The sequence below is a fragment of the Pseudophryne corroboree genome, chromosome 4 (genome assembly GCF_028390025.1).
Source record: "Pseudophryne corroboree isolate aPseCor3 chromosome 4, aPseCor3.hap2, whole genome shotgun sequence".
NCBI classification, from domain to species: domain Eukaryota; kingdom Metazoa; phylum Chordata; class Amphibia; order Anura; family Myobatrachidae; genus Pseudophryne; species Pseudophryne corroboree.
The window spans coordinates 75,962,601-75,975,022 of NC_086447.1; the positions used below are offsets into that span (position 1 = coordinate 75,962,601).

Below are 12,422 nucleotides of genomic sequence, written 5' to 3' on the forward strand. Positions count from 1 at the left end.
TTGGGGACTCAGAACCACTGCTGACAGGAGACTGTAATTCTAAACTACTGTGGGGACTTAGTAAGTAAGATACCATCCTGGCACGTAATAGTTACTGTTTTGTGTACTGTGTGTGTATTTTTACAATAAAGGGCATTTGCCACTTTACTAAACTGTTTACCTGAGTGATCTGAGAATACGTATCCTCACAGTCGGTTCAGGAATTTGATATGCTTGCCTAAAGAGGTGAGTTTTGAGGGAGCGCTTGAAGGTTTGGAGACTAGAGGAGAGTCTTATTGTGCGTGGTAGGGCATTCCACAGGGTGGGTGCAGCCCGATGAAAGTCCTGCAGTCGTGAGTGGGAGCGAGTAATGAGTGTGGATGAGAGACGCAGGTCTTGTGAAGAGCGCAGAGGTCGGGTTGGGAGATATTTTGTGATAAGCGAAGTGATGTACGTTGGTGTAGTTTGGTTAATGGCCTTGTGTGTGAGTAAAAGTATTTTATATTGAATGCGGTAGAGTACAGGTAACCAATGGAGGGACTGACAGAGTGGATCTGCAGACGATGAACGTCTAGCGAGGAAGATAAGCCTCGCCGCTGCATTCAGAATGGCTTGTAGTGGTGAGAGTCTTGTTTTGGGAAGACCAGTTAGGAGACTATTGCAATAATCAATACGGGAGATAATGAGAGCGTGGATTAGAGTTTTAGCAGTGTCTTGTGTAAGGTATGGTCGTATTTTGGATATGTTTTTTAGATGCATGTAACATGATCTTGAGACAGATTGAATGTGGGGAACAAAGGACAGATCAGAGTCAAGGATGACACCTAGGCAGCGAGCTTGTGGAGTAGGGTAGATAGTCGAGTTTTCAACAGTGATAGAGATATCAGGTTGGTACCTACTATTGGCCGGTGGAAATATAATTAACTCTGTCTTTGAAATATTAAGTTTGAGGTGGCGAGATGTCATCCAGGATGAGATGGCAGAAAGGCATTCAGTGACACGGTCCAGTACAGATAGGGACAAGTCAGGGGAGGATAGGTAGATTTGAGTATCATCTGCGTACAGATGATACTGAAAACCAAAAGCGCTGATTAGTTTACCAAGAGATGAGGTATAGATAGAGAAAAGCAGAGGACCCAAGACTGAGCCTTGCGGTACTCCAACTGAAAGAGGTAGCGAAGAGGAGGTAGATTCAGAGAAGCGAACACTGAAGGAGCGATTAGATAGGTATGATAGGAACCAAGAAAGGGCTGTGTCTTTAAGACCTAGTGATTGTAGTGTCTGTATGTGAAGAGAGTGGTCTACAGTGTCAAATGCAGCAGATAGATCTAGAAGAATAAGTAGTGAGTAGTGGCCTTTAGACTTCGTAGTGACCAAATCATTAACCACTTTAGTCAGTGCCGTCTCTGTGGAATGTTGGGAACGGAAGCCTGACTGAAGTGGGTCCAACAAAGTGTATGAGTTAAGAAAGTGTGTGAGTCGAGTGTAGGCAAGTCTCTCAAGTAGCTTAGAGAGACAAGGGAGCTGAGAGATAGGGCGGTAGTTTGAGAGAGCACTTTGGGAAAAAACATAGGTTCTATGCAGTTCAAAAAAATGTTTACACTGATTTATAAATGACTAAATGTGCATACATCAAACTTTTTAACAACAAACTTTTTTTTAACTCTGTAAAACATACTGCAGTTATACTTCTACAGTACTTCTTGCAGGACTTTCACAGTCCTGCAAGAACATCAGTCGCCCGTGACTCAATGCTGGCTGAATGAGGCAGAAGAAAGCAGGGGGAGGCAGGGCTGCTGCAGTGCAGACAGCCAAGGTTGATGGGCAGCTGCCCACGAACCAGGTCTGGGACTCAAGGTCAACAGTGTCTAGGTCAACACCACTTAGGTCGACAGCAAAACTCATGTCGACCTTTTTCCATGTCGACCTTGTTCATGTCGACCTTTTGACCGTGGTGACCTATTTGTGTTGTCGACCTAAGTGGTGTCGACCTAAGTTGTGTCGACATGGAGTCCTGATTCCCCCAGAACCACAGGAGTGACACAGCTTCCCTGATCCACCTAAGCCCAGGCTGCAGGAAGACTGTCTTCCTGCAACCATGGGTGGAAAGAATAACCCCCCTTCTTGAAGTTTGACTACCCTATACAGCAGCATATAATGTCTTTGTGGACTTTAAAGTGTCAATGACATGATGATAGCAAAATTCTTCTTTATTTCAACTGATGTTTTTGTGCTTTAATAACATAGATCACAATGGCCCTCATTCCGAGTTGATCGCTCGTTGCCGTTTTTCACAGCGTAGCGATCAGGCTAAAAATTGGCATTTCTGCGCATGCGCATGGTACACAGCGCGCACGCGCTAAGTACTTTCACACAAAACTATGCATTTTTACACAAGGTCAAGCAACGTTTTTCCATCACTCGAGTGATCGTAGTGTGATTGACAGGAAAGGGGTGTTTCTGGGCGGAAACTGACCGTTTTCCGGGAGTGTGCTAAAAAACGCAGGCGTGCCAGGTAAAAACGCAGGAGTGGCTGGAGAAACGGGGGAGTGGCTGGCCGAACGCAGGGCGTGTTTGTGACATCAAACCAGGAACTAAACGGACTGCAGTCATCTCAAGCTAGGAGTAAGTCTCGAGCCACTCTGAAACTGCATGAAAATATTTAGTAGCAGAACTGCTAACCTTTCGGTCGCACTTCTGCTAAGCTAAGATACACTCCCTGAGGGCGGCGGCCTATCGTTTGCATTGCTGCTAAAAGCAGCTAGCGAGCGATCAACTTGGAATGAGGGCCAATGTTAGACTGTTTATATAGTATGAGAATAATTTTAAAGCTTCAATGTAACGTTCAGAGTTGTGTAAAACTACATTTCTTCTTTTAAAGCTGTATAACAGTTTCCCAGCTGTGATGGACAGGCTACCGGGTGTTCACAGGATAATGTTTGAGAACACTAGAAAGATTCTGGACTTTGTAAGAGTGACATTTACGAAACAGAAGGAAGAACTGGATGTGAATGACCAGAGGAATCTGATTGATGTGTTCCTGGCTAAGCAGCTGGAGGTATACAGTAACTTACTTCCTTTCATCTAGCATTAATATAAGTGTACATGTATGTAAATGTTAGTGCCTCCATTGAAGTCACCAAACGTATGTTCTCTAAAGGTTTCCTATAGAAGATCTATCACTCAAATAACAATACAGCCTTTTTCATGCCTAAATATTGTCTATTTCACAATGCTGTAATACTACACAAATGTCATGTATGAATATACTAATGTAATTGCTAATGTACCTCAGACACGTGATACAGTAATTTTATTTGCTGTACAAATGCTTCTGAGATTAGATGCATCCAGGTCACTGCACACTCAGCAGTCCTGTCTCTCTGCCACATAAGTGCCAGGTCTTGTGTTTGGGAGGTGAGTGCCCGTTTTGTGTAATTATTACAGGGCATGACTGGGTAATAATCCTGCTTGCCTTCTTAATAAAAAGCATTTAAAGGGGCTTGTGAAAGCAACTGCTACAGTATATGCGAGGCACTGAGGAGGGCGTGTACTGTTCCACCCAGTGCCGGTGCAGCCAGCTCAGCAAAGGTATGACTTTGGGAGGCGGTGGCCTGTAGAGGCACTCTCTCTGCTCTGCTACCCTGCTGCTGACGTGTGGTGCTGCCACCCACCTCTGCATCTGTCACACTGTATGACAGGCAGCGGTGTCGGCAGTGTGAGCCATGGCTCTTCTCTCCAGTCTCCCCTCTCCCTGTTCCAGGGCTGCCCGCAGTGACACTCGGGAAGCAGGCAGGCAGAGGAATGGATGGTCCCCGACAACCCTGTCAGAGCTGCCACTTAATTAGACCCTGAGCATACTGTATGCATACGTCTCTTGGGAATGGATAAATGGTGCTGACAGCTGCAGCTGCGAGGAGTGTGATTGGCTGCCTTTCCTCTTACTTTCCAACAGCCAATCATCTTGCTCATGCTTCCCTGCTGTTCCATAGGCCCAGGCCTGGCATCACAAGAGTTTACAGTGGGCTCTGGCTACTAGTCAACACCCTCCGCCCCTCTTCCGCTGCAGGTGTTAATGAAGAGCTCAGCTCGTAGAGTAAGCAGGCAGGAGGGGTAAGTTGAGTGTGGCTGCTTAGTCTGTGGAAGTACTGCTACAGGGCTGGATATGAGATACTCCTGGCAATGGCTGACTACCCTCCTAAGGAGCCTGCCCTGCTCTTGTGATCATGCATGGGAGCCAGTTCATGCGCAGTGAAAGCCCTTTTTTAACAGGAACAGAGCACGGACTCAGACAGCATCTGTGAGCACTCCTAAAAATTTTGCAATGACCACCTGAACATAATGTATTCTGCTCTTGCTTCCTCTGCTTGCAAAAGGGCAGTTCACAAACAAATTGAATCTGAAACTAAATTTCTAAAATTGAAACAAGCAACAAATTTACATAACTTGAAAATTATGTTTTCATTTTAACCATAAAAAATGGTTTCTAGGTATCTACTTATTGGTCTGTGAATACTGTCACCTTGTGTATATGTTCCACTGTCACCCTGTGTATATGTGCCACTGTCATCCTTTGTATATGTCCCTCTGTCACCCTGTGTATATGTCCTTCTGTCATTCTGTGTATGTCACCTTGTGTATGTTCCTCTGTCACCCTGTGTATATGTGCCACTGTCACCCTGTGTATGTCCCTCTGCCACTCACCTTGTGGTGAGACCTTGCCCATTTTCTGGTAACTAGTACCAATAAACTCCCCCCTTCCCATATCATGGTGCCCATCCTGTCATTTTCTTCTGGATCTGAACATGCTGTTTCTGTGTGACATAATGTGTAAGCAGCATTACTGTGGACATAATGTGTATAAGGGTCACTAGTACTGTGGGCATTATGTGTAAGGGACACTACTACTGTGGGCATTATGTCTATAAGTGGCACTACTATGGGGGAATTTTGTGTAAGGGGTGCTGCTATTGCGGGCATTATGAGTACAACGGGCGCTACCGCTGTCAGCATTATATGTACGGGGGACTACTACTGTGGGCATTGTGTATAAGGGACATCACTGTGTGGCAAAATGTGTATAAGGGACTCAACTATGTGGTGTAATTTGAATAAGATTGTGCTAGTGTGTTGTGTAATTTGAAATGGGGGTACTATTGTGCAGATTTATAGTTTGCAGGAGGGTACCGCACACCCTAGCACCAGCCCTGGTTCCACCTGAGAGACATTTCCGTCCAACTATTAATATATCCCAAAGCAGTCACATACTGTACTGTAGTTCATTTTCCACAATTTAACTTGTAATCCAAAGATACGGTCCTGTAATGAAGTAACTGAAATCTATGGTGGAGATTTATCAAGTCTTGGAGAAAGATAAAGTGAAGCTGATTGGTTGTTACTTGATCTCTCTTCACTTTATCTCTCTCCAAGGCTTTATAGATATCTCTCCATGTTTCATTGCTACTAGTATATGAGGTACACAAGTTTCTGTCTACAATATGTCATTAAAAAAAAAAACATACTGTAGGTGCTATTTTATTGTTAAATAAAGTGGTTGCTCCCAGTGTTAATTTTGAGAAGGATTTTCAATTTTAAGTTTTAGTCATAGTCGCTTACATTGTTGTACTGTAGTTGGTATAAAGTCATATTTTAATTTTTTCTTTTGCTTCAATTTAGTCAATGGATCTAATTTTAAATGTTATTATAATTTTTAGTCAATGTTTTAGTCATAAATTCTGCAAACAGTTTAATGATATTGTAATAGTTTTTGCTAAAGAACATTTCTCCAACGTGTTCTTGAGAAGTTTGCATACCATTTACTATGTCTTTAGTAATCTAAGCTCAGTAGGCTGAGAATGTGTTACATACGGAGTCTGACTTACCGTAGTGCTGCAATATATCATATACAAATGAATGCCTTAAGTTTGTTAGAACAAACAAATGCAATACACAATCCAGTTTCCTTCACAGCACGTCATACGTATTTTCTGCAAATATCTAGAACACATAATTGTTCTTTAAAAATGTAAAACCCTACTTGCAGTGCTAATTTTTACAAGGATTTTAAATTTAGTTTTAGTCTTAGTCACTTTTTTTGCTTTGTTGTAGCTAAAATTTAGTCAGTGGATATCCGTTTTCATGTTAGTCTAATTTTAGTCCGGAAACAAACTGTAGTCGACGAGTACTTTTAATCAAATTTTCGTCTACAAAATTAACACTGGCTGCTGCCACTTGTTGCATAAATGTGAATGTATGTGTGTTATGTACAGTAAATGTATTATACTAGTAAACAAATATGTATGATATTCTTTTCATATCGCACAGGGGAAGCCAGAATCCACTCTGTATTACCACAACGACAACCTGGCTTCATTGGTCGCCAATCTGTTTGGTGCTGGGATGGAGACCACCTCCACCACTCTGCGATGGGGCCTCCTGCTGATGATGAAATATCCAGAGATCCAAAGTGAGGAATATATACGGTGTATGTGCTCCCGTTGTGAAACACAAGTCACTACAGAGACGTGTACAGTGTAGCAGTTCATATTATAATGATTTATTGCATTAATGTAACATGTTTCAGATGTTATCCATGACATAATTTTTTTAATTATTTATGCAGTGTGCACTTATGTTGATTTGATGCTTTTGAATAAAGGTTTACTTTATTCTAAATTAAGAAACAAGGACTATGCTTGCCCAACCCCCTCCTCATTCCACTTCTCCAAACATGCAAGACTCATTGCTGAACTAGGCTACAAATATGAGAGAGCCATTCGTAATAATATCTCTTCATTGACAGAAAAAGTGCAGAATGAAATAGAGCGAGTGATCGGATCAGCTCAGCCACAAACAGAGCACAGGAAGCAAATGCCATACACCGACGCCGTCATCCACGAAATTCAGAGGTTTGGTGACATTACACCCAATAATTTACCACATGCAACTACTCAGGACATCACATTCAGAGGCTATTTGATTCCAAAGGTCAGTTCCATATTTGTCAAAGCATATCGTAACGGTTGCAGGTGGGTTACATAATGGATGGGGTTCTGTGACTGGGAACTCAGCCGTCAGAATGCCGGCAGGTGGGTGAGAGAAAAAAGCACTCGCCACAGGTTCTATTCCCACTCTATGGTTGTCGTGGACACCCACGAGTGGGAATAGCCCTTGGATCCCTGACGGCATTCCAGGGTCGGTATGCTGATCGTCAGGATCCCGACCGCAAGGATGATAACTACATCCTGATGTAGTTATTTTTATCAGTTGGGTTATAAAAACCTTCTGGGCACCTGTACAGTATGTGATCATCAGATGTGAACGCTGCTATGGTCAGTCAAAGGCTTGATCTGTCTAATTTGGTAAGCCACATATACAGTATGATTAGAACCTTGTCTTGCAGGCTCCGGTTAAACAAATGGGTGTGTCCAAGTATGGGCTTTGTATAAAATGTTCTTGGTTTTTAACTTTGATTATCTGTTAACCAATGGAAAACTTGTAAATGTCTGTTTTCCCCCCAGGGAACCACTGTGATGCCAATACTGACTTCTGCACTGCATGATGGCGCCTACTTTGAGAAACCACAAGAGTTTTACCCAGAACATTTTCTTACCTCAGAAGGACATTTCAAGAAGAATGAAGCGTTCATACCGTTCTCATTGGGTAATAATAGTTAAAACATAGAATTTAACGGCAGATAAGAACCACTTGGTCCATCATGTCTGCCCATGTACACGCACACACTAACACACTAGGGCTAATTTTTGTTGGCAGCCAATTTACCTACCTGTATATTTTTGGATTGTGGGAGGAAAACGGAGTTCTCAGAGGAAACTCATGCAAGTACGGGGAAAATATACAGTATAATCTCCACACAGGGCCGTGGTGGGAATCGAATGCAGAACCTGGGTGCTATGAGGTAGTAATACTAACCATTACACCATCCGTACTGCCCTCAGATTTTGTTATTATAATTGAAATAATGGACCTGGCCACCTGTAAATGTTACTGGACTGGTCTATCAACAGTGGCAAAGGTTGTTTAAAAAAAACTTTGAATGTAAAGATTTACACACAGTAATCTTTTTTTTTTTTAAACAATGATTTTTTATTTTATTATTAAAGTCAAATTAGTATACAATACGTATTGACAGAGCACCATACAAAGGTTGAAAATATAAAAACACAAAGTGGAGAACATAGACAATAAAAATAATTACAAACAGTCAGATGCCCATTCAGAGAACCCCTGATAACATAAAAACAGGGGAACAACCGGGTAGATATTATTAGCAAGAAAAAAGCATTTTGTTTCCCCCAGCACCCTGAATGATACCAGTCAACAGATGTAAATCCTACGCAATATTAGAATTCAGAGATCTTGGTAACATATATTTGTGCAAATGTATGAATAAGCCCCCAAGCCGCGTCAAGGCCTCTCTGTATATTGGGGGTCCATAGCACTATATCTAGGTGCAGGGTGTGGCACCCCAAAAATCAGCATAAGCCAGAAAGCACAGGGCAGCATACCAGTGAAAAAACTATAGTGTTAATAAATTAGTGTTTAGGAAGCCGAAGCTACTGTATATACAGAAAGTGATACAAAAATAATGAGATGTAATTAAAATAAAGAAATAGTGTTAGTGTTAGATATTATTAGCAACAGCAGAATAAAAAAATCAAAAACAAAAGGGAAAGGGTGCAGGAGATTATTATCAGAGTCCAGGGAGGGGGGAAGAGTGAAAAAGGTACCAAGGGGATCTGATATTATGGAAGTTAGTCATAGAGTTATTTTGTAAACTCGTAATGTACTCCATAGAGGCTACAAAATGAACACTAGCATGAATGGCAGACATTGATGGCGCAATTACACACCGAAATCTTTTGAATAGGAGACCTCATATTTACTATATTGATGGCCTTTAGTAGTCCTAAATTCAAAGAATGGTAATCAGGTCTGCAGACATTAATCTGATACTTGATATAATAAGCCTTATTGATTAACAACCCCTACATTTTGCATTTATAGTATTTATTTTCCCTCCAAAATCTATTTTTAGACACTAAAAGAAGTTAATTTTAGTACAATATATAACAATATTGTCACTGTTTCTAAGGATGTGCACATTTAGCTACCTGCGAAATATATATGCAGTGTACAGCTATTCTCATGTTTAGCAGATTCTGGTGTGGAGGCCAAGGTGGAAGTGCTTCCAGTAGAAAATGACACTTAATAGTCCTATTGTGACCACTGCAGAGTGCCGAACCATAGGATACTGCGACATTTCACATTCGTCAGCAACATTTTCCACATTTTTCCATTGGATTTTTGTCTTAAGTGTTCCCAGTTCTATCCCACCCACACCATACTGTGGAATAAATTGCCCATCATTATTCCAACTCAATTGCCAATAAATACCTCTGCTTCCAAGTGTACAAGTCCCATACCTGGAGGTACCAGAAAGAGCAACATGCTTTCAGAATATGGGGATGCTGTATATGAAATGCATACAAGCCTGGCTACTATTATTTATCAACAGGGAGCGAGCCTAGATGTGAAAGTATCACAAGCCAACTAATGTCTAGGGCAAATGTTGACTGGTCTGGTTTGAATTCTGAACAAAATGATCCAGGAACTTTACAATTGGGGAGCTCCGCAAAAATTCAGAATTAGTCAGGTTCACATGACTTTGTGTATCCGAATTCTATCTGAACCAACAATGATTTTATCTGAATGCTTACGTGTAGATCAATAAGTCCTAGAAGAATGTTAAGGAAGCTGCAAGATACTGTGCATTTTCAACTAAGGACAATATCTTCTGGCTCCAAAAGCCAAAAAGTTGGCATTACCAAACCTTTAAGTGATGATCTGTTTTCTTGGGATACAACGGGCTACTTTATGATTGCCAAAACTTGACTGAGAATGATTAAGATGATCAGCCAAGAAATTCTTCTCAGAATTTCATTAGTTACAAAGGTGGTGTCAGAGCTTATTAAGCTTTGACTCTTACTGTATGTGTGTTTTTTTATCCTAGTGTTCTAGAATACATTTTAGAATCTTTCCCTTTGACCTTACACATTCCACACTGTGAACAGAGATGTCAATCTCTAGCAGGTTCAGTATATTTGATGACATTCATTAGGTCAACATTAGAATGCCGAGATGGCTGTCAGGGCTGAAACTAAGATTCTTGTGACCTGGGGCTAGGCAGTAATTTGGCGCACGCGCCCCCCCCCCCCAAAAAAAAAAAACCCTGTCAGACTAAAATAGTTAGATTATCAAATTTTGAAAAAATAGAGAATACTACTTGACAATATTCCCCTATGTGCCTCAAATGCCCTAAGCGTCACATGCCACCCCAGCAGCGTGTTCAAATACATGCTCTTTTGTGTGTCCCTATACATTGCACTACAGTATATCACTTCACTATATCATATCACTTCATCACTGCACTAGATTACCCTATCCACTGCACTACATCATTATACTACAGCGCCTACACACTGAACTACATCACTACACTACATGCCCCTATACACTGCACTACATACCCTATATGCTACACTATATCACTACACTACATCCCCTTATATGCTACACCACATCAGTGCACTACATGCCCCTATATATATTTTTTATTAAATTGAAACTGTTATACCCTTACAATACCAATGGTTTAACATTTGAAAAATTGTACTAGTACCTGAGGTGCATTACTGATCCACCCCTCTGCTAGAGGAAGAGTCACAAAACAATTTATTTTTCAAAAAAATATTTAGATTAACTGATAAACAACATTCAGTAACAATGGTTAATTTGTACAAATATATTATACACATTTTTATATGTATTTTTAATGTAGTTATAATTAAAAAAAAAAAATTTGATGTATCATGAATAAGATTGGAAAACTGCATACTATCAACAATATGTTTTTAAATAGCATGTTTGAAACAGAGGTGTATTTGCCAATTTTTTATTTTCATCTATCTATCAATCCTTTTAAATTATTATTATTATTATTATTATTATTATTATTATTCATTTCTTTTATTCCAATTTGATAAAAATTGATCTTAATCAATGTTGTGTTTCCAGGGCTAAAAAACACATTTACTAACCGATGATTTTTTAATATTAATTTTTAAATGTTAGAATTGTTGTATTCATTTTTATCTTAAAAAATACATTTTTTTAAATGTATCTTTTAGCCTTGGATAATCAACATCGATTTAAATTGATGACTATCTGTTTAAAATTGATATCAATCGGCCTTTGGTAAATATACCCCAAAGTGTCCTCTACTCTTTAACCACTTAACTGGCATGGTCAGATCACATGTGACTGCACCGCCCCACTGTGTCCCCCAGTTTTTGATGAAGAGATCCATTTTGCAGAAGTGCATAATATAATATTTAAATATTTAAAAAAATTAATTTTTAAACTATATTGAATTATTTGATTTAAAAAAAAACAATCTACTGAATGTTTTTGAAGGGAAAAATAATTAGTTAAGTGGTTAATAAGTGAATCCCTTTAAAAACAAACAACTGCCAAAAAAATGAGGGGGCTTTTTGCCATACGAGGAAAACCGGCTAGTGTAAAATAGCCCTTTCGGTTAGCGTTGAAACTGAATTGTAGAAAATAAAGAAAACCGTTTTATAAACATAATGAGGAAAAAAATCCCCTCTAGAATTTACTGTATGTTGTATTAATGTTTCCTATTTTGTTTGCCCCAGGGAAAAGAAGCTGTGCTGGGGAAAATCTGGCTAAAATGGAGCTGTTTGTGTTCTTCACATCGCTGCTGCAGAACTTCACTTTCCAAGCTCCTCCTGGAGCGCAGCTGGACCTTACCCCTGGATTGGGTGCAACTAATGCCCCCAAACCTCATGAGATCTGTGCTATACCTCGCTGCTAGAAAATTATACCATATAAATCAATCTGAAAATACTGTACAGTATGTTGTATGTGTAAATTGTAGCATCTACTGTTATTTTTTAATATCTATTTGATTTTCAAAATTTAGAACAGTGGTTCCCAAACATTTTTGAATCACGGCACCCTAGAGTATCTGAATTTTTTTTTTCATGTCACCCCTAGGCCAAAAGTTTCTTACTGAGAAATTTAGAAAGAAATATTACATGAAGTAAATTGTGTTTTATATTCATCCTTAGGTTTAGCTAAGTGGTGGGGGACAAGATTTGCTTCTGTTTGTCCACATATGTTATGATTGGCAGCTGCCAGCACTGGTTTTACCTTATTACATTGGCCATAAATAATTTGAATTGGTCCTAAACCACCAATCCAAGGCAAGTGTCCTGAGGCACCCCAGGGTGCCACGATATATAGTTTGAGAACCACTGGTTTAGGAGATAAATATTACATATGTAATACAGCAGTAATGATGCAGCTGCCAGTAATGAATTTGGAATGAGTTCTTTTGC

At 40.0% G+C, this 12,422-nt stretch overlaps 1 protein-coding gene across 1 annotated transcript in view; it reads left to right on the forward strand.

The window, feature by feature from the left end:
- LOC134908917 (cytochrome P450 2K6-like) overlaps nucleotides 1-11,898 on the forward strand; it is a 36,020-nt gene extending 24,122 nt beyond the window's left edge. Inside the window, exons 5-9 of the mRNA XM_063915156.1 lie at nucleotides 2,861-3,037; nucleotides 6,304-6,445; nucleotides 6,782-6,966; nucleotides 7,500-7,641; nucleotides 11,718-11,898. Coding sequence (XP_063771226.1) covers nucleotides 2,861-3,037; nucleotides 6,304-6,445; nucleotides 6,782-6,966; nucleotides 7,500-7,641; nucleotides 11,718-11,896 — 825 coding nt within the window. The 3' untranslated portion in view covers nucleotides 11,897-11,898. The remainder of the gene's footprint in view (nucleotides 1-2,860; nucleotides 3,038-6,303; nucleotides 6,446-6,781; nucleotides 6,967-7,499; nucleotides 7,642-11,717) is intronic.
- The last annotated feature ends 524 nt before the right edge of the window (nucleotides 11,899-12,422 follow it).